Source organism: Centruroides sculpturatus, unplaced genomic scaffold, assembly GCF_000671375.1.
Source record: "Centruroides sculpturatus isolate CEXI.00-Female unplaced genomic scaffold, Cexi_2.0 scaffold1025, whole genome shotgun sequence".
NCBI lineage: Eukaryota > Metazoa > Arthropoda > Arachnida > Scorpiones > Buthidae > Centruroides > Centruroides sculpturatus.
Genome location: NW_019385163.1, coordinates 77,129 through 101,682, shown reverse-complemented (window position 1 = coordinate 101,682; position 24,554 = coordinate 77,129). Strand labels below are relative to the sequence as shown.

The 24,554-nt window shown below is 30.1% G+C and overlaps 1 protein-coding gene across 2 annotated transcripts in view; it reads left to right on the top strand.

The window, feature by feature from the left end:
- LOC111635631 (BRO1 domain-containing protein BROX-like) overlaps positions 1-24,554 on the top strand; it is a 93,938-nt gene that overhangs the window by 50,129 nt on the left and 19,255 nt on the right. For both annotated transcript variants that reach the window (XM_023380648.1, XM_023380647.1), the window contains exons 5-7: positions 3,205-3,310; positions 13,411-13,500; positions 22,026-22,111. In XM_023380648.1, coding sequence (XP_023236416.1) covers positions 3,205-3,310; positions 13,411-13,500; positions 22,026-22,111 — 282 coding nt within the window. The remainder of the gene's footprint in view (positions 1-3,204; positions 3,311-13,410; positions 13,501-22,025; positions 22,112-24,554) is intronic.

Sequence of the window (24,554 nt, the reverse complement as noted above, 5' to 3'; positions counted from 1 at the left end):
GTTAGATAATATATAAGATATAAATGATGAATAAATATTGAACTACAGATATCATAATAAAATATTATTAGAATATTGCTGTTACAATAATGCTATAATATTGTTTGATAAATATAATAAATTACTGTTATAATAAATATAATGCAACATTGCTGCATAATAATATATTGATATAAATACTGTTAATTGAATGTATTATAAACTATTGTTAATTGAAATAGTGTCGGCTATAGTATGCGGGATGTATATAATTGCATTATAATATATGTGATGATGTCGACTATAATATATGTATTGTGTAAATATAGTATAATTGTACTATAAACAATGTTATTATATGGTGTTAAAGAATGACTATACTGTAATGATTATATAAATTAAATTAAGACAATATAATATAATCCTTAGATAAATAGTAATGTTATATGGAAATAATAACAAACTACTGTTAATACAATAAATTATTTAATGTTGATAGTATAATGATATATATATAATTGTATATAATCATATAAAATGTTCTATTATTTGCCTGGTAGTGCCTAGCGGGACCAGGCCATATGTAATATACATGTAAATAAAAAAATATGGAAAATATATGGAATATCTCCTAGAGTAGTAAGCTGCCACCTTAATATAAAAGCCATCATCTGCATGTTTGTGCATGAATTCCTTATAACTTTTGCAATTTTTATCCAATCCAGATGAAATTTTGGTTGTATTTGTGTTATGGACAGAAAGTATAGGATATTTATTTTGTAGAAATATTAGCTATAGAATAAACATTTTATCAATTTTGGATCAGTGACCTCATTTAGTTTGCACTTGACAACAGAATTTCTCATAAGTTGCATTTTTAAATATTTTGGCAAATGGCATATTTTAAACTTACTTCATTAGATTTAAAATTTAAATTCTAAAGAAAAGATAACTGCATTATGTCACTTCTAAACAAATTTTTTTTAAAAAAGTATAACAAACATTGCAAAGTCTGATATGTATATAGAAACATCACCAAACGGTCACCTAAATAATCGGACTATAACTCCACTAATTTTAATACAGTAGNTATAACGAAAGCTATAAAGAAGTAAGCCTGAAGAAGATCCCAGGAGGGGAATCGAAAACGTTTGCCGATTTTAAAGAATTTCGCACCAGTTAATGGTTAATTATAGGTAGTTGTTGGTTTGGAGTGTAAGGGTTATTATTGATCATATCCAAAAATTGCTGTAGGTTAGGTTTTTTTGCCACAAGATGAATATATCATCGATGTATCTGGCACACAAAACGATAAGGTGTTGAAACTTGGGTAGAATTTTGTTTTCAATCTGCTGTAAGACCAACTCACAAAGAATCGCCGATGTGGGACTACCTATCGGTACGCCTCTTCCTTGTAAATATAACTTGTTCTCAAATTAAAAAAATGATGTATAACATACCAGGTGTGCAAGTTTCAGAATTTGATTGTGATGTTGTGGTGCATTTTCAACATTGGCAAATAAAAAATCTCTTATTGTGCAGAAGCAAGAAGATAATCTTATTGATGGATACATCGACTTAAAGTCCAAGACTGTCATATATTCATTGTCTATTAGAGAAATGCCTTTGAGATCCTCTATGAGTTGTAGTGAGTTGTTAATATCATTTTACAAAAATTAATGATATTAAGAGACTTTATTTTATTTTTTAAAACTTACTTTCAACGTAAACCAAAAACAGTGCTTAATTCAACTTTTATGTCTTTCACTAACGTTTTTGAACCCTTGGTTCTTCTTCAGGTGAAAAAAAATGGGCAAACCAATTTACATTCGATTGAGCTGATCTTTTTTGAAAGAATTCTGAAATGGAATATCGTCGGAAACCCGTGCAATTGTCATCATCATTTGCGCATGCGCCGTTGTGAGTCTAACTTTCATCTCATCATATGTCATATACCAAGGTTTGCCATGCTCCTGATAAATATATTTCATCTTTACTGTTGATGCAATTGTTACCCTGAGCTGCTTTGTGTATATAAATCGCTTCCATCAAATGCAAATGGTGTGTCTGGTGCGTGGTGTATATTATCCTGGCTTGATTAAATTAAAGGTTGTATCTCAGGGTCCATGGCATACTGTGCTAAGGCAGTTGTAGGCCTCTTGTGGAGGATGTCTGCTTTATGCTCTTTAATCCTCACTCCTAAAGATCTCTTCGTGGAGCTAACATATATTAAGTCTTCATCACATCTGCGATCCCTAATCGTGATGGTGTCTTGCCAGCATGTCTTGTTGCAGAGTATCTTTCGCATTACTAAGCAGTCGAAATATTGTAGGACATCTTCTAAATATGATGGATGGAAACTTGTCTTTTCCTAGCAATAAGTGATAAAAACTCTGTCCTTAGGTTCTTCCTCTTGCATTTCTGGACATTCTGCTCCTTGGGATAAAGCTTTTTTTTTTTTTTTTTTACCTGAAGAAGAACCAAAGGTTCTAAAACGTTAGTGAAAGACGTAAAAGTTGAATTAAGCACAGTTTTTTGTTTATGTTGGAAGTAAGTTTTAGAAGTTACGGTGTGTTGTGAATGTAATATTGTTTATTTTTTAAGGGACATTTTTGGCTTAATTTATATTATTTTGTTTATTTTATCTGCCACAGTTACTTTTCCATTATTTATATTTTTAATTTTGTATTTACGTTCTTTTTTGTTTTCGATTTTATTCTATGATATATTAACTGATGAAGATTGTTAAGAAACGGTCAAAAACGTTTTTATTTTATTAATTTTTATTTGCTGGATTATTAAAGGTGTGTTTTATTCGTAAATTCTTTTGAGTCTATATATTATTTTAATATTATTATATCATATATTTTTTAATTCTAATAAATACTATTATTATTATTATTAATATTGCTGCTCTGATAAAAACCTGTTTGTGCCAGTCATGCTAAATTTATTGAATTAACCTTGCAGTTTTGCTGTATACAAAGTAATTTTATAAAACAAGAATGTTTTTGAATCTTCTTATTTGTTGAAATATGGCAAGAAATTAAAAATATTTGCATATATGTTTCTCTTTATTAAATATCAAATAGTTTTCACATAAACATAACCCATTAAATACTTTGTTTGTTTGATATCAAATAATTTTGTTTATCTGTAAAGATAGTTTTAAATCTTATTTCATACTATATAATTAAAACAAGTTAAAATTTATTTTATTTACAGGAAAAATATATTGGGCAGCTATTACAAAAGCCAGATCCAGGTTCAGATTTGGATAATAAAGTAGTTCAGGCATACATTAATCAATGTACTGCTGAAGCCCAAGAAGGTAAACATAGATTCTTTTATGTAAATGATGAAGTTACAGAGTTAATGAAAAACCATTATTTAGATATTAACTGTGTAAAATAAGTTCAACAACTCAAATTGGGTATACGTAAATAATCACTACACAAACCAATGTCCATCAAGATTCTATAAATAAACTATAAAAACAAACATCCATTTAGCCTGATGATGACCATTAAATATGGGTGAAAATGTTTGCTTTTGTAGTTTTTTATAGTTTTTTGCTGGATATTGTTTCATATGTAGTATGTAAAAAATTTCTTTAATTATTATTTTTACTATAATAATATAATTTTAGCATTCACTTTTCTGAAATGTTTGTGCTTGCAACATTTGAAAATATAAAATTTTCTTTTGAACCAGTGGACAAAGTAAGAATGCTATTGTAACTAATTTAATTATTTTCTGCAATAAATGTTAAATAAACTTAGTTATCACACAATGCAATTTTATTGTTTGTTCAGAAAAGAATTTTCTTAACTAAAAATATTTTCTTAATGCAAAAGGATAACACTTGTATTACTATTTTTCAAGTGTTACTAAGCAATATTCTGGAGACTTCTGTGGTAATAGCATGCTCACTGTTTCATTTGTGTTAAAATTTTCTGTTTTTTGAATACTGTTGCATGCACATGTATTGTAAAAAAGTGAAATACAAATTTTAGAAAATAATAAGTTTTATTAATATGTCAAAATTATATATTTTTATAAGTTTTTCTTAACAAGTTGAAGAGACATTAATCAAGTGATTCCTGAAGCTATAACTTGTTTTTTTGTTGACTTCTTTCCTTTGGATACTAAGAAGGCTTTCTTTTAGTAAACCCATTATGGGTTTGGCCAGGCCTACATTGAGGTGGCAGGGTTATCAGGGATGGGACCCCAACATATCCAAATGGACCACCCCTAAAAATGTTGTGGAGTTTTTCAACCCTTCTGCACTGAACAATTACTATATTAGGAATACCTGCCTAATAATGGGTTGGCCCACTTTTTTCAGCGATTGTGGTTTGCAAACACTGGAGATGGATTCTACAAGATGCTAAACATCCTCTATTCTTAACTGGATCCACTCCTACTTGAGCAGTTTTTGTTAGTTGGTGCACATTTCACAGAGGAGTGGATGATAACCTCACTTCAAGTACAAATCATGTTCAATAGGGTTGCAATTTGGTGAATTTGGGGGCCAAGACATTGTGTGGAATTCACTGTCGTGTTCCTTCAACCATTCCCAAATGAGTCTTGCCTTGTGACATGTATGTTATCATGTTCAAATGTGGTATCTTTGTCAGGAAACATAGCTTGGAGATATGAGTGTAGATGATCATCTAAAAGGTCCCTGTATCATTCATCATTTAAGAATTGTGGGATGACAGTTGTTATCTAGACACAGTTGTTATCTAGACACAGTTGTTACCATTGCTCTAGACCTTTCCAACAGAATGTTTCCTGGACCATAATACCACCACCACCAGCTTGTTGAATCCCAACTGTGCATCCAGGGGATAAGATTTCATGCTGTTTATGCCAGATTTGGACCCAGTTATCAGTGTGGTTCAGCATAAAACAGGACTCATCACCCCAGATGACCTTCCAAGGTCTAATGACAGTTTTCCTTCACCCATGCAAGGTGTTGTTTGCAATGATTGTGGTCAACAGAGGTACCCATGCTGGCTATGGAACCCCAGCCAATGCAAGGTATGTCACATGGTCATTGTTGAAACACATCTGCCTTGTCCACTGTTGTACTGGTGGGTAAGCTGAACAGCTTACCCATTCTGATACATTTTTGTTCAGATATCAGTCTTGACATGAGAAATCACTTCTGGAATCAACTACATGTGGCTGGTCATTGCATGATCTTCTAATAGATGTTTGTGTATGATCCGTTAATTTATGATATTCCCTGGACACCATGGTATGAGAACAACGAATGAGTGCAGCTGTTTCAGAAATACTGATACCCATCCTGCAGCCCCAATGATCTGTCTGCACTCAAGTCATACCATTTGCCCAAGAGTGGCAACTATTGCCTTCTACTATGTAAATGACAAATCAACATGTCACAACTGCAATGAATTTTGACATGGCAATTACAGGATATCTCTTTACCACTTCTGATGTGGTGCTGGCATGGTGTTCCTAATGCAGTGATTATTCAATGTAGATATTCTAGATCTCCTAGAGTAGAACCATCCGCTTAGATAACAACTGCACAGTTTTTCAAGCTGAACTCTATCCTTTCCCTTTCAAATCTTATACAATCATAGATATAATGCTTTGAACCATCAATTGCAAGACATGTAGAGCATTGATTGTCATTTCGGTTTGTAAATCTTGCTAGATAGCTAGCAAATTTGCCATGATTTGTCATAAGTTGGGTTGTAGTATGGTCCGGGTAAAACCATTCCAAAGAGTAAAATTTTTTTAGATCTGGTATAAATTCATAAGTAATATGCATATTTTTTTGNTTAATAATTTAAAAAAGGACAAAATTCGCCATTTATAATTCTGTGTTTAAGACAATACAATATAATTTTTTTTTTAAAGTATATTCATATAATTGAAGAATATTTTGTATGTACCAGTACATCCACCACATATTTTATTTCACTGAGTAAGTTTTTATTATTTTATATTTAATTGTAGCTCTTATATCGTGGCTAGCGATTCGGAATGTAATTGCGATATTAAAAATGCATTTAGAGAAGTCTACGGTTTTTACTGGCTTATCGAATAAACGATACGAATGAACCCTAGATTATCACTGACGCGCAATTGACTGATTGCCCCTGGATGTCGGCTTCTTACAGAAACACAGCTTTCCTATCATATAATGTCACGGTACGCCCCTGTTGCCAAGTCAATTACCCAACACACACTTTGATGTTCATTGTAACTAACAATCAACCATGTAAGTTATTTTTTAAAAAATTTTGTGAAAATATTATATTATTCTGTATAATATAAGTCATATCTATCTTTTTTTTTGTAAAGTGTTAGGATTGAAAACGAGTCATTAAGACCCGAAATGCATTTCGTTTAATAAACTATACGTAAATCAATTGTTCCTTATGTGACATGTTACTAAAGAAAAAAGCTGCTAGCTTTTAATTCTTTAAAGTCCAGGAAAATATGACGATCTGGCAAAAATGAACTACCAAAGATTTTATATTTTTGAGATAAAAAAACACTGAAACGTCCAGAAATTCAAAAATTTTTGAAGTTTGTGTTTTATATGCATAAATGTCAGGGTGTGGGTGTGTTCAGGGACACGGTTTTTTTCACTCTGAAATTTGGTTGTTAGAGTATTGACAATACTATGTTTTTTTGGTTAAAAGTTGATGAGGTGGGGAGACAAAGTGATTCGTATGACAAATCTTGACTGTGATCAGACTAAATGACGATTTTCCTCTTAACTATCATTTTCACTTTTCCATGATCCCTATTTATACATTCAAAATTCAGGAAGATGCCATTTTATAATAATTAAAAATATAAACAGTTTTAAAATAAAATATCGTAACATATAGAACTACACACGCAATATAAAATTATACCGAGAAAGTTAGAAAACTCGTTGCAGAATTTTTTATTTTTCAGGTCGGAATATTAAAACTTCATAAACATAGCAGTAATATAATTATTTTATTGGCTTAATGTGTGCAGTACAGACAAAAATTTTAAAATATATATTTTTAGTATCGATAATAAAAGCGTATACAGTCAAATCTCCAAATAATGGCCATCTCTAATTAGTAGCAATTAAACATTTATTTGAATAAGAAACGCCTACAATTAAACATTAAGTAAGTAGGTAAGTCCAAAGAACAGATATGTTATACATCATCTCTTGTCTTTTATCTTTGGCAAGAGCTTCTATGCTATGGTGCCACGTGGTACTTTGTCACATGCATTTACAATGTGATGTGGTAAGTGATGATATATATTTGTTTATATTCGAAAAATAATGCCTTCCGGGAGGACTTTTTAAGGATAACTGGCCCCTATTCAGGCGTTAAAGACGTGGAGAAAACCCGGAAAACTCCATGTGGCCAGCTGGTCTCGGCGAAAAGCGAACCCAAAACCGAACTTGCAGTCTATGAGCAAGACAAGCCTATTTCAGTCCACATGCCACATAGTAACCATGATCATTTCTAAAAACATTTTTACGTTATATTCGAAGTTTTAGATTTTATGATAAACAATTCAAATAACGAAACTGATGTGCTTAGATTAGATGCAAAGAAGCTTCTTCAAAAAATTATAACTCTTGATTATCCGGTTCTTTTGAAAATCTGTTATATATTTGCATTAAGCATTACACTGTATTGTTTAAGCAGTGCATTATACAGGTCTTCGTTGGAATTTCCTCACTAATAGAATTTTCACCAATTTTTTTTATATCTAAGTTTTAATTGTAGTTCTTCTGTAGTTATTTAGTGCTGATAAAATAACGTTAATAATAGGATAAAATCATAACTTATCAATTCTCGTTTCCAAATTTAAAAAATTTCAACATACATCTACATCAGGGGTGTCCAACCAGCGGCCCAAAGCAAGTTCCAATGCGGCCCAATAAACGTGTAAACAAAACCGACAGATTTTTTTATTTTATTTAATTAATTTATTTATTTATTTCAACGGCACAAATTCAAAAAAGACGTTTCACAAAGCAGTAAACCTTTATACATATTTTAATTTTGAGTGGAAAGGAAACATTTTGAAATACTTGAAAATGTGTGAATGAGGAAGGTATATTAAATAATGCTGAAGTTGTGACTCAAAGGAATATAGACTCAAATTCGGGGAAAGGAGAGAAAGACCAAAAGATAAAAAGCAGTAAGAAAGGTTAAATATACTTTTTGTTACGCAAATATTGACCCTTAATTTTTCAACTTTCTTCACTTTTTTATCTTGGGTCCTTTATATCCTTTCCTTGCTTTGAGTCTATAATCCTTTGAGTCCCATTATTTAGTACTCCTTCCAGCGTTGCAAGATTTGGCTACCCTTTTATTAGTTTGGCATAAAAAATATCATTTGACGCATTGGCTACTTTTTGGGTTACATATTATTTATAAATATATTAGTTGAATAAAAATGCACTTTAAAGTGGTGTTTCGTCACTTTTTATTAATTAGAAACCCAAATAAAACAAATATTTGTGTTTTTCAAATAAATTTTTGTTTATCTCCTTTATAATAAATGAATTTATTTATTTCTAAATAAAAATTGAAAGTGTCTGTAGAAGTAATTTTTTAAAATATCCTTATTCGTAATAAAGTTTTAATGCTTATTGCTATAATCTAGACATGTTAATTCTTAAATATATTTAAGAATTAACATGTCTAGATTATAGTAATATATTTAAGGATTGGGCCAAAATATACTTGGGCCACAAGTATATATATTATACTTGTGGCCCGAAACTCCATGACTTCTTCCAATGTGGACCAAAGAAACAAAAGGGTTGGACACCCCTGATCTACATAACATTATATGATGAATATGTAAAGTGTCTATGAACATTTTCCTATTATAATTAATTTGTAGCCTGACTTAATAGATATATCATGGTGCATCAGTTGTCAGCCGAAATAACGTTTTACTGAGTTTCTTTCTAAAGTTGTCTCTGGATACTTGCATGCAAGAAGTACAATTACAATGAATTCATGATGTGGCCTTGCAATTCCCTGATTTAAACTACTGGTTTTACATCAACAATAGAAGGTTTATACAACTTTTTTTATAATACATGCTCGAATTGCGAATGCAAATTTAACATATTTGTATAATTTGTATATTTCACAATTTGTATAATTAAATGATTGTCAGCATGGGTATGCTGACCATCATTTAATTATACAAATTGTAGTAGTAAATACAATTCAATGTGAGTTATATCTTTTGTGAAGAAATCAATTCGAGTTGAATGTACACAGTAATGGGAGCATTCAGAAAACAAAATCTCAACACTTTCTGCATTACAACAGTTATATAACATAAGTTGATTAAATTGTGATTGAATGTTTACTTTAGAACAACGTTCTTTCGTATATCTGTATTTTTCTATAGGTTTTATGGAAAGTTTATCGTCTAGCACTCAGTTGTAGCTTTTTAGGCTTTAGATTACGAATTCACATGCAAACAAATCAAAGACTTAACTGTAAATTTCTTAAGCTCTGTTTTATCACATTTTATGAGTTATTGTTTTTCAAAATATAATAAAATAAAAAAGTTAATAAAAACTGAAAACTACTTTAACAAATACAGCATTATTACGAAAATTTTCAAATAAGATACGATATTAATTAACAATATTGAGCGGCCTCACTCTGCATTTTCTTTGTTTAATCTTCTTTATCTTGTTTACTAAAATTTCTGTAAGAAATACAAAAAAGGAGATAATATATCCTGTAACTAATAAATAGAGTAGACCCATAATATCATCTACTTCCAGAGGATCATTATCTGTATCGATTTTATGGTCATTGTAGAACAGGTCTTTTCTTGTTTTTTCATCAACAAGGTCTCTGTTAATTTTCTCGGGTATTCCACTTTGTGCAATAAAATTTACCCTGTTAAATATAAATATATACAATGAAATTTCTGTGCATATAGAGTACATTACTTGATTTATGCAATATATTATAGTTATTTAAGTTACTTAAATTGTTCAAAATGTATTTTAATAATCATATTGTTAAATATTTTGTACTTTTTGGTTACATTATTTATTTAATAAATAAAGTAAATAAAAAAGTTATTAGCAAACCTTAATAATTACACTAATCTATAAGTTTAAAATATATAGTAGTGCACCTTCTATTACTAATGTTAATCGATAAACATTTTAATAGTTGTTTTTTTTATTTTGTAAATGTTATGAAGAAATTATATCAAAACAAACATATTTTCTTAAACAATTTATAAATTTAATATGAAATTTATGAAAATAGAAACATTAACAAAGTTCTAAATGTCAGTCCCTAAATGAGAAAAACTACTAAAGAATAGGAGTTAGATACATAACTCCAAAGTAGTGAAATGCCTACTTGAAATGTTGCAAGTTTTATTCCAAGTGAACAATAGTTCATAAAAACTGGTAAAATCAAATATAATTTCTCAATTTTTTTAGTTTCATGACCATATTATAATATTATAATTATATTTGTTCAATATAATATAATTTGATTTCACTATTTTACTGGTACCTGATACTTGTTGAAGAAAGCCTTATATATTTTATTGCCAAATAAATTTTTTTGAATTTGGCATCTCTGAAATATGTTCTTGTGACCCCTCTGATTTGACACCAATGATTTAGGTGATCGTTTGGTGATGTTTTTTTTTAAAAACATCTTTCCATAGTGACCATGTTATGTTCTATTATCCAATCAGAAGTAATGATCTTGTAGTGCTCCGTCACTAAATTGTTATATATGTATATATTTTTACCTTTATTATTTTTGTATCGGAGTCGGCCCTGCATTGGACCTCCCTTGTCACGATAATTTTTGTTTGTAAAACGTTCCGTTTGTCATGTGCCTCTGTATTTGGCAACCACTCGGTTTGGGTTGGTTGTGATGACATCTCGTGACTGGAGAAAACCCTGGATGGCAAGGGATAAAAAAGAGTGTATAATGTGCACAAGGATCTTTTTTCTTCTAATTTCACCGTGGGACTAGTGGAGAGCATGCCAGCGGGAAGCTACTAAAGTGAGGAAGCCCCGAGAGAGGAGATAAGCGAAGGAAGGGTTAAGAGTAGTGACGAGACACTGGGCTCTTTGTTGGATGAATCTGTTTGCATCCTCAATAGTATTCAATTGAGAGTGGAAGAAATGTTGATTAGAGATGGAAGGCTAAAGGAATAACTCATACTCGTGTGTAGTACGCCTGTTCCTATTGTATTTTTTTTTGTTTGGATCGAACAAGATTCAATGAATGTGTTGGCCCCTCCAGCATGTACTCATCATTGTATATACTGTAAATATTACCATTAGGCTAAGCAGTTTTGTAATCTTAGTAACTAGTGTACTAGTGTTTTAAATATCATATATTTTTTTCGTATACATAAAATATAAATTTCCTTCCTCAAAACCATATTCGAGTGATAATTATTTGTACGACCCTTGTTTTCCTTACCATCGGTGAGTCTGAACCTTGTCATTTCATACTCACTACAATCTAATGAGCTTGTTATTTAGAAAGTGCTATTGCTCATCTAATTAATGTACAGTACATACAATTCATCTTTGTTTTATCAATGTGAAATTAAAAAGACACTATTTTGTCAAAAAAAAAAAAATGCCTAGGCCTAGAGGAAAGTATAAGTGTGAAATTGGTCAGACAAATTCTAGATCTAAAAGAATAAGAACAACCTAATAGCTGTGAAGTCTGACTTGAGTAACATTGAGTAAGAATGGCTTTGTCAACGGCTGCACTCACGAAAAGTATTCTGTCATGATTGACAGGGAATTTCTAGTATCAATATATTTAATTAACCAAATTTTATCTTGATGAATCTGATATTATGATTTGATTAATTTATCATTTCAGTTTTAGTTTACTGTATACTTAAATGCAAATCATAAGGCTGATTTGAATTAAGTTAAGTTTATTTAATGTAGTTGGTTACTTCTATTTTTTTTAATATTTACTGTAAATATCTCATATATTACTACCTTAAATTTCATATTGCTCCAAACAGCTATTAACTATTTTAATATTAGAATAATTTATAGAAATAAACCAAACTATCAATATTTTTAATGCTTTTAAGAATATCAATATTTTTAATGCTTTTAAGAATAACTGTCCACAAAAAACCTTTATCAGCATTGTGTTCATTGTAACGAACACAACACTGATAAAGATTTTTTGTGGACCATTATTACTCAACACAGTGTTACGGTTTGAAGATGTTTGTGCTTTTAGGAATGTTTTGAGCACTGATATAAGCTATTTCATATTTTATGTTAATCTCTAAAGAAGACTTTTTCTATACAAGCTTTCAAATATTTTGATCATAAAATGAATTTTAATTATGATAGTGTAGTAGATCCCCTCTAACTCGGACTATAGGGGTGTAAGGTTGTCTGCATTAGCAGGGTGTTTTTTCCAAGAACATGGATGTACAGAATAGTAATTTATTATAATTAGCTTTATATGAATGATTTATTGAGCTGTGAGATGGCTGAATTTATTATTATTGGAAATGAGCTCAAAAAATTTCATGACTGCAGTATATAGCAATGAATATTCTTTAGTAACTTACCAATTACAGTAATATAGTACATGGTAACTCAGAGACTTCTGGTTACTGAAAACAGATAATTAAAATTTTTCTGTTATTGAAAAATTTTAAGTTACTGTTTTGAAAAAATTTGCTTAAGTTTCGCAAAGTCCAAGTTAGCGTGGCTTTACTGTACTTATATTATCACAAGAAATAAAATTTTCTTATGTTTTAGAAGTTAAAATTTATTATTGGATTAAAAGTTTTTCTTAGTTTTTGTATTTCATCTTTAGATGTTATTACAACATTAGAATGGTTGTAAAGTTTTAAAGAATACAGAATTTTAAAAAATTTCTCATTTTTGATTTTAAATAAAGTAAATTATTTATGTATTGGAAAGCTGCCACAGTACTGTGCTTATATTATGCAAAAAACTGAGTTTGCACAAAATCTGAACATAAATCTATAAAACCTTGGACCTCTCAGTACATTAAACGTCACTTTTGAATTTAGCATTCTTTAGACATTTAAATCATTCTGATTTTGTAATGAGATCTGAAAGTAGATCGGAATAACACCAAAAAATATTTAATCCAATAATAAATTTGTGTGACTTTTATAAATATAATTAAATTTTGTTTCGTCCTAATTTAACTCAAGTTAGAATTGAATGTTTCTTCAGATACGTTATCACATATATTTGGTTACACTTATATATTGGTAGCATTTTCTAAAATGACTTTTACTTTAGCATTTTTTTGTTACTTTGATGTAAATTACAATTATTGTACTTATGTTTAATAAATGTGTACTGTAGTTAGAATTTAATGGGTTTTTTTTTCTTTTCAGTAACAATTGCAAGAGCAATTGAATTAAAGCATGCACCAGGACTAATATCTGCATTGGCAAATGAAACTTCAAGAATGTATAAAGCTGCAGGTAAATCTGTCACACGAAAAATGAAGGTTTAATTAAAATACATACAATTTCAATTTTGTATATAATTACATTTGAATTTACATATTTTTAATTTAATTTATTGTAAAATTTATGAAAATTATTCATCTATCTATAAATAATCTTCATGGTATCTATAATTAAAGTTTACCTATTCCAACTGATATACAGCAAAAATTGCTTAAAGGAATTACATGAATTTTAGTAAATTTGGTAAAATGAAGCCGTGAGAAGGAAAATCATGGTAAAAAAATTAATTTCAAAAATCACCTCCAGAAATAATTTACATATTTTACCATTATAATGTAATACAATGGCATTTTATTAGGCACCTCAAAACATGTTCAGTATGTTGGGTACTATAATCTGCTGCAATCTGAAATCTCAGAATAGAAACTTTGACTGTTGATGGCAAAATCTCTCTTGAAATGTTTACCATGGATTCAGATCTCATTATTGTGCATACTAAAACAGTTGAGAATTCCGGCTGATGATGATTGTCAGAAAAATGATTTTTAAGTACCTTTTTATTGCAGTTTGCTATGTATGGAGGAGCATTGTCCTGCATTAACACTGTTAAAACAAGATATCAATGTTGTTGGAGTGATGGAGTCGTGTTGGTCAATAATGATGCATATTGCTGGTCTTAATGGAACATGTAATTGCATCTGAGTGCCTGAGTTTCTCAAATCAGACTGTTCAGATAATGAACAATGAGGAAAAAGACTGCACAAAACTGTTACTTTTGGGGAATGTAAAGGAATTTCCAGAAGCATGGGGGTTTTCTCTAGCTTAAACTTAATAGTTATGTATGCTAACTTCATCATGCAAATAAAAATCTGCCACAAAATACTCCTGATGGTAATTTTTGGAACTAATTTTTTTGCTGTGAATGTCTTCCTCGTGGCCTCATTAAGACCTACTGAAGTTTTGTTTCATAAGTTCTGTTAAGCAGTTTTTGCTGCAGGCAAAACTGCTTAACAGAACTTAAATGTATTCAGAGCAACAACTGCTTAACAGTTTTTGCTCAGAATACATAAATTTTAATTATAAAAATTCTGTATATTAAACTAAAGATTTAAAATAATTTACCTTAGGTTTAATAAAATTCTTTCTGAAAATTTTATGTTGTTAATGCAGATAAACATGTTTTTTTAATTTATTTTTCTTTTCTTTAATTTATTCTTAATAAATATAAACATACTAAATAAGAATTAAATCAATCACTACTTAAAAAAACTGGTTAAGTATAGTTAAAATGCTCACAATACCAAAACTAGCAAAAAACTCCATCCTTTTTACTGATACAAATGTTTACATTTGTTTATACTTAATTACTAGAAGCTTTTCAAGTTAAATATGTTCATGTTTTTTTTTAATTCTGTTCAGTAGTTTTGAATACTATGTAAAATATTGATGATGTCCATTATAAATGATAAAAACATTTGTATCATCAAAACCAGCAAAAAACTCCACTCTTTTGCTGGTTTGGTGTTTGTGAGTGTTTTAGGAATTTAATATATATGTTTTAAATATTTAGTACAGATTAATGAATAACAATATGGTTGAATATTGGAGTGGAAATTTAATGTGATTTTTTTTTTCTCTCTCACTTTTAACAGTTCTCTTTGGTATATAAAGATATAATAATAATGTTTTATTTAATACAGATTTCATGTATAATATTTATACATTCAGGATATCTTGATACTAAGATATTAAATTTTTTCGTGTACAATAGACTGCAATTAATTGAATGTCAATTAACCAAATGTCCAATTATCCAAACCACTACTTGCCCTTCCCCCTCTTTCTCACTGACATCACATTGCAGTTTTCTTACATTTTGTGACTGCATAATCAGTGAAGCCTATTTGTTATGACAGATTCAAATTATGTGTAGGATGCTACTTGCATAGTGATAAGTAATTAAATACAGTATGTGTACAATATTGTGCTGTTACCCAGTAATTTCATTCTTTAGATGTTAATCACTTAGCTGAATTTTTAGTTATCTGAATCACCTGCAGATCAAATCAGTTTAGATATATAGACACAACTACAGATTGCCTAAATGATCAGGCTAGAATTTAGCTAATTAAATGATTAATATAAAGCAATTTGTCACTAGAGGGAGGTGTTAGGTGCCATTTATTGATTATGGCATTAAGTGCCTTACACCTCCTTCTAGTGACAAATTGCTTTAAATTAATCATTTAATTAGCTCAATCATTCAGGTGATCTTTGGTTGTGTCTATATATACTCATCGGGCTTTAAGATGTCTATTATTTATCAGTTTGGATAATTGGATTTCTACTCTACTCATATTTTAACCATAACTATCTGTTTCTTCATTTTAATAACAGATTAATTTTTCAGTATACGAGTCAAAAAAATTATTCATCCATTTCAATAAAACATTATTTAATACAATACATTTATTTATTTATTTTAATAACTATTGACTAAACTTGTTCTATGTATATAATCTATGTATAAAAAAATTATCTTGTAAAAATATTTGCAGAAATAAATAAATTTTTTTATGAATAAAAAAATTACAATACAATATTCATTATGAATGTTTATGCAAATTAATTAGCCATTTAGTTAAAGGTCAGTTGAAAAAGAGGCAATGATGATACAAGTTTCAGTTAATATTGGTTTATTGTATTTATTCTATTAAAGATTACAGCCAATTAATAATTAATATTCAAATTCTGATTTAGTGAACAGATTCATCAAAAATCTAAAGAATTTTTCATATGATCTGAGAAGTCAGGTTACTTATCTTTGGAAAGATGGTTTAAACCAAAGAAAAATTTTCAAACAATTAAAAATTTCATGTACTAGTGCTCAATACATAATAGATAAATTTTGAAAGCATAAGAATGTCATAAATCAACTAGGATGTAACCAAAAATAAAAATAATAGAACACGAAGACAGAGTAATTATTAAAGAAGCAAACGTATAAAGAAAAAATCAGCTGTTAGAATAGTTGAAAAAGTCGAAAATGAATTATGTGTTGTTATGGTGCAAACTATGTGAAATCAATTACGTAAAGGTTATTTTCACAGCAGAACAGCAAGACACAAACCTTTCATCTCTACCATCAATTGGAAAAAGCACATAGATTGGGCAAATAAATGTTTAGAGAAACTTCAAATGTTTTGGAGCAATATTTTTATAATCAGATGATAGTAAATTTAATTTATTTGGCTTGGATGCAATATCATTTGGCAATCACCCAATGAAGAATATAAACTGGATTGTCTGAAGCTCACTGTAAAGTATGGTGATTGGAATGTCTGGGAGTCCATGGCAGCATCTAGAATAGTTGGAATAATTTTTATTGATCAAACAATTGATGAACACCTTTATAAAGGTGATTTGGCTGAAGGAGTGCCAAAATCAGTAAAAACTTGATGCTGTATTGTGAATTTATTTTTTAACGTGATAGCAATCTGAAGCATACAGAATCTGTGGAAATATACTTAAAAAAGCAGATGAAAGAGGTGCATTGGTTTTCATAATCCTCAGGCCTAAGGTCTGTTGAACATTTTTACAATATACTACAGAAAATATTCAAAATCATGCTCCTAAAAAGTAAAAATGAACTGAAATATTTGTTATTGGAGGGTTGGAACAGCATCTCACCTGAAGAAACAAATGTTTAATTTTATCAATGAAAAATCAATATCAGATAATAATTAAACTCAAAGGAGACTCTACAAAATATTAAAAACTATCATTATTATTTCAGAATTTTCTTTTCTTAGATTGTAACAAGTGGACGAATAATTTTTTTTTTCTAATTGTAGTATATGTTTATTTTTTTATTGTTGAAAAACAGAAAGTTATTATTTAGAACTAAAGTTAATAAACTAAATTAAGTAAGTTGGACAATATTTATTTTTATTGTATTGTAATTATAAGTTTATTCTTTATTGTATATACAAATGATATATGAACTTATTTAGTATGGATAGATCATTTTTTGACTCATTGTACATGATAAAATGAGTCAGCTATAAAATTGTGACAGTGTTCTTGCATAATTTTTAATTATAATGGTATTTTCTGGTATTCATTTTTTATTGCTTAAATCATGTTTACTTTATATATGAACTTTATACTATATAAAAATAAAAAAAGATTAGAACAAATTTTCTAAATTTGTAATTACCCAAAATTAATTTTTTAATTTCAAAATTTAAATGCAAAATTACATACCAATATTTTTTTCTTATCTATATCTTTTAATAATTATTATTTTAAAACTACATTTTATTGGATGAACTTAGCACTACTACTAAAGATAATTTTCTGAAAAAATTTCATACTAATTGAAAACAAAAACAAAGGTTGTGCAAATATACTGTAATTTTGTGCAGTTAATTCATGGTGGCATATACTCCACAAAAAATTGCAAAAATGAAAATAAAACTTTCATATATTGCACTTCATATGTCCCATACCTTCAGATTGGGTGTTGAAAGCAAGATAATTACCAGTAAGCAGTATAGAAGTTGCCATCTCAAGCATTAAAATATTGCATATTTTCTGTTAATAAACCATTACAAACATACAAAAAGAACTAAGCCCGAATATTGTATAATAATCATATTAATTAATAAAAAATCAAATGATCATCATAACTAATTGGGCTAATTAAATGCTGTATTAATTATTAACTATTAAGTAATTTGATACTAGAGGTAAATGTTAGGCCTTCTCTTATTAAATTTAATAATTATAATATTTACAAATTAATTTAGAATATTCTGGAAGAAAAGAATCGGCTTGGAATGGGACTCAAACCTACAACTCTCACTTAGCAGTTATGCTTATATTATGTATTGACAGTTGCAGGTTGTGAGTCCCACTCCAGGCCAATTCTTTTCTTCCAGAATATTCTAAATTAATTTGTAAATATTATAATTATTAAATTTAATAAGAGAAGGCCTAATGTTTACCTCTAGTATCAAATTACTTAATAGTTAATCATTAATACATCAGACTTTGTGATATTTATATATGAAGCCCTCAGGGATGTATAGTGCTAACCATCAAAATCATGTCTCTGAGGTAACTGAGTTTGAATTAGGGTTTCTCCAATGGGATCCTGGGTGTTTTTTATCCCAGGAAATCCTGCAAATTTCTTAAAAATTCACTGTTTCTTATTTTGTGTTAAAGTTGAGGAAATTTTGCAAATAGAAAGTATAATTAACCCATAAACTGTCAAAATACATTTTTATTTATTAAAGCAGTTGAGGCAGACAAATCAAGAATAGTAGATGGCAAAAGAATTACTGTAATACATCTCAAAAACAAACTAGAAATCTTCCAGGCTACAGGTGAAAAAGCATATAAAATCTGTCTTCTCTTAAATGCATTAAAGACAATTTCACCCACATCAATTGAATCGAAAAGGACGTTCTTGGTAGCATTCTTTAGTAAAATAAGAATCAAATTGAGTGATCAGCGTATTGACCATCTTTGCTTTTTAAAATCTTATTATAAAAATTTACAATAATATTTTGTATTATGTTTTATTTAAATAATCAAAATTGCCTTCTAACTTAGAAGTTTGATCTAAGTTCATTTTTTTCTTTTTGTCAATTTAAAGACATTTTTGCTATAAGCAGTTTCCAACAAACTTTAATAAACTTTTTCTATTTGTGAAAATTTCTACATAACTCAAAAGTAATTTTTTTATACATATTTTACACAGCATTATTAATATTAATATTTTGGAGGTTGCAGGTTGTATTAAGTTACTTAAAAATGAAAAATAATTATATCATTCAATTTTAAGATTTATTTTATATCTTAAAAATAATTAATTATATCCTGGGAAATAGTTCACTTTTTCCTGGAATCCCGGGACTAGCAAAAGCCAGGAAATGAGAAGCCCTAGTTTGAATGTTCAACAAAGTCCTAAAATTGTATGAATAGTTGTGTGCTAATATTTTTGCTCTTCAAACACTGACTATAGATGTGACTATTATCTCATTGTTTTGGGATTTTTCATGTTAGGATTTTTTTCAAACATTCAAATTCAATTATCTCAGAAACATGATTCAGAGAGTTAGCATTATATGTCCCTGAGGGCTTCATATATATGTAACAAAAAGTTATTCTGCTTTATTTATAGGAAGTGCTCTTTACTGAAAATTGAGTAACATTGACATTAATGCCAAATGATGATGGTACACTAAAATCCACTAGACTATAGTTTAACTAATTATTAATAATAAATAAACTGATCAAAAGTGAAATTGCAACACTACGAAGGAATGTGCACAGCCACCTGCAAATTGCAGGATCGGTAGAGGCGACAAAGATATTCAAATGATTAAATTTGCATACACATTGGTAATATGGTACCCAGTTTTGGGCTCTAATGACCAGCAGTCAGCTCAGGCCCTAAATGCTATCAGCGATGGTTTACAGTGGCTATGCTTTCAAAGAAGCATATAAAATACCTTGGAGACTGCAGAAAACTGAATACCACCAGTTAATGGCTGGGGAATGAGACCGTATCCTGTGCAACATCAATTTTTTGATGAGTAAAGTTGCAATGCGTATTGGGCACAATGTGAACACCATTCAGCAATTTGTGACATGATAGATGCAGGAACGTCTGCAAACACACCAAAGAAGGAGTGGATTGCACTGGTACATGACAGAGTGCACAGACTGGCAGATTTGCCAAACAGCCTATTGGAACCTGTTCACTATGACATGTGACATACAAAGCTGCCTATCACTGTCAACAGGTGCATCTGTGTTCACCCAAAACCATTCACAACAAGTTGCATGAAGTCGGGCTGCACATGCAGCAACCAGCAGTGGGGATGCCATTAACTACTCAAGACATGGTTGTGTAGCACTTCGCGATTATTTCTTTTTTTTCTTTGTTGTTTTCGTTTCGGTTTTTCCCTCACCCCTTTCATTTTGTTTCGCGGTGCCACCCTTCCCCGGTTAACTGTGTATTGGCAACCAGATTGGCTGGTTGAGGGTCACGTGTGGTATATCAGGTTTGTAGGGTATATAAGGTGTGACCCACGTGGAGTAGAGTCTTTTTGTTTTTGGTATTCCCGGCTCGATTGAAGCGCTGAAGAAAGAAGAAGAAAAGGATTGGCATCGGAATAGGAACTGTGGCTGTGGACTCTAGCTCGCCCAAGTAAGAGAAGATCGAAGGAAGACTCGTTGGCACGTAGTGGTTCTTCAAATGTTTGTTCGCGGTCAAGATTTTCTTTTGTTGTGAGTAACGCTCAGTTAATTATCTTTGTTATGCGCCGTTCTTGTCGTCCTGCTTCGCCACGTGTCGTGAGCCCCATTGTTAAGGAAGATAAGGGAGGAACGAGGTAAATGTGTGTAGCATTGATTCGGATGTGTTATTGTGTTATTAATTCTTGGTTTGTGTAATTATCCCGATTGGAATTAACGAACTTTAATTAAAAACCCCAATTGTTGTGAGCTGACTTGTCCGTGTGTCTTTTTTTGTTCAACCCTGCAGACTTTGCTCAACAGGGGAAATCTACAGTTGCATGCCTGGTGTGGTGTCATCATCACAATCAGACCACTGAATGGCATGAAGTATTGTTTACAGATAAATCCTGCTTCTGTCTTTGGAGGAATGACTGTTGTGGATGAGTGTGATAGTATCCTGGGGAATGCTATGTGCCAGCCATTTTTGCTGAGCATCACACCAGCCTCACACTGGGCATTGTGGTTTGGGGAGGCATCATGTTCAATCAGCAGAAGTTTTGGTGCACATTTCTGACAGCAGACCAGTACTTCACACGAATTGTGGGGTCTGTGGTCCAGTCACTGGTGCAAGCTGCACCAACACTTTGTTCCAGCAAGACAATGCCTATCCACATAATGTGCAGTGAGCTCTCACTGTAGTGCCACCCAAAGACAAAATGCTCTATCTCCAAGAAAATTGAAAATCAAATTGTACACTTGTCATCATACCTAACTAATATCCTTTACTGATGTAGCCCAATAGCTAAAATGAAAAATGTTCTGTAATAATTACAGAATATATATTACTTTGTGTTTCTGATCATAGTATTATCTGTATTAAATGCTTAATTTCAGGTAGCCAATTGTTTAAATTTATCACAAAGGAATGTTTTCATCCTGTTTTAGGACAAGGTTAAGAATCTGAAGCTGTCCTAAAACAGGACAAAAACATTTCTTTATCTAATTTTTGATAACCAAACAGGTAACTTACAGGTTATCTATTGATACATGAAATTACAGTAATTTTTCAGAATTTGTGTTGTGTAAAAACAACATGTTATATCCATTACAAAAAGAAAGATTTTTCAGTTTTGAATTGGAAAATTCAAATTTTGAAAGATATTTAGTATAATTAAGAAAAAAATAACAAAATTTGATAATTTTTCTGTTTAGTCATTAATTAGTCATTTTTGAAATATTTTGCATGTACACATTTATGTTATATATATATATATATTTAATTTCAGCTGATTCATTAAATGGTTTAAATCCAAAACACTATGGAAAATGGTGGAAATATCTTCAACTGAAATCATCATTTTATTTATCTTATGTGAGTATTTTATATGAAAATACTGTAAACTACTTAAAATAAATTATAAATAATCATTTATTTTAGACTAGTAGTCGGGCTGCCCCCTGCTGGGCATTCTAAATAATAAATTCATATCAATGGGGAATGTTTTCCCCTTCCCACGGGGGGTAATCCTTAACCTTCTCCCCCCACGGAAAAGGCGTTCTATCAGCAGCGGTGTCATTCCATAGTATAAATAATAAATTCATATCAATAATAAATTCCTATTACAAATAATAATCATNTACAAGAGGCGCATGAACTCTAGTATGTTTTAAAGGGAATTATGTCTAGATAGGATAGACAGTATTAATATTTGGTACGAGTAATATGTTATTTATTTTACATTTTTGTATCATTTACAATGTATTAGTTATTCTTATTAATGGAAATTTATTGGTTATTAATATTTTTGAATTTTTGAACTTGTTGTTCCATTTAAGAAATATTCTTTTTAACCTGAAGATGATCTATCAAATAGATCAAAAACGTTTGTTACATTAAAAATATCTCAGCGAATATTAAGGTGTTGGTTTAAGTTATTTATTTATTTATTTCTGCTGGGTACGAGTGTGGTTTATATAAATTTGAAAATGATTTTATTTGTTTAATTAAAAGAACACTTATAATTTTTTCCCTATATCTCTTTATACATTTTTATTCAGAAATTATACATTTATTTTCAATGGTTACCTTTATTGCTGCCAGGGTGATATTTCCCCATACTTATTGGAAATCCCTCATACGTTTATCATTGACACAGTTTCTCAAACTGTATTAATAAACTTATAAATTACAAATTTTATTATTGATATGAAAAAACTAAATAAATACAGGTAGGTATCTTCCTTTAAGTTACTTGCAATCTCTTGTACATGCCACTTCTACAACACGGTGTTATCCTAACTGTTGGAAAATCTGGGATATCCTACCATACAATAGTATCAGTCTAACACAATTCAAGAAATACTCCATAGAAAATGAAGTTTGCACTTAAATTGTGGAATTATCTATTCAAGTAAGCATACATGTCTGAAATTTGCCCACAGACTTTAGAATATTGAAATTTTCAATTTGTCTTTCATTGGGTTTACGTTAATGAAAATTGTTAAGAAAGCAAGGGAAAGGAAGAAAAAATTGTATAATCAACCAAGTATTGATGATGATGATGATGATTTCAGACATTATCATTTAAAACTAATTATAAAAACAAAAAAAGATGGACAATCTTATTAATTAAACTATTAAATACAAAAACGTTTTTAGGTATCAGTTGCAAAAATGATGAACAAAATACCATGGTATTCTAACTGTTCCCAACTCCACCAATTTGGTATTTGAACACACATTCTGGAGGAAAAAAAAAAAAAATCACTCAGTACTTGACTATACAAACGAGGACCCCTAAAACAAGTACAGTGGTACCTTGGTATACGTCTGCTTTAGAATACGTCCTGTTTGGACGAAACAAATTTTGCTCGGTATACGATTTAATTCAATTATACGCGCCATCAATGAACAAGTAGCACTATCGGTGTACTAGGCCAGACTAGACGTTCGTGGTGCTACGGTTTATAACTTTGTTAATTTAAAAGAATATACAGTGGTACCTCGGTATACATCTGCTTTAGAATACGTCCAATTCAGAATATATTCTGTTTGAATGAAACAAATTTTGCTCGGTATACGATTTAATTCAATTATACGTGCCATCTATGAACAAGTAGCACTATCGGTGTTCGAGGCCAGACTAGACGTTCGTGGTGCTAGGGTTTATAACTTTGTTAAATATCTTCTGATTTTAATTTGTAAGTAAAATTTTATTATTTTTATTAATCATGAATTGAAAAAGGCAAATGAAAAGCAACAGAAAACTAAAAAATTGACTAGAATCACAATGGAATGGAAGAAAGAGATTATGGAGAAATATGAAGGTGGCATGCATGGTCAAGATTTAACTGTTGCATACTGTATTCCGAGAACAACAATATTGACAATTGTGAAAAATAAAGACATTATTAAATCTGCTAACGTTGCGAAAGGGATTAAATCAATTTCTAAACAGAGATTGAAGACATTAGATCATGTGAGAAATTGCTTTTGCTTTGGATAACTGAAAAACAGTGTGCTGGCGACAGCAGCAATTATTTGCGAGAAAGCTAAAAAGATACATGATGATCTCATGAAAAATCAAGCAGGAACTAGCCAGGAAAGCGAGGTGTTTAAAGCCAGCCATTTTTTTTTACATGAGAACAGATTAATCATTTTTACATTACTTCTTATGGGAAAGGTTGGAAGGTTGGTTTGGTATACATCCTATTTGGTATAAGTCCAAACATCAGGAACGGATTAAGGTCGTATACCGAGGTTCCACTGTATATGACAAGAAGTTATTACATGAGATGTAAACATTTGTCTGCTG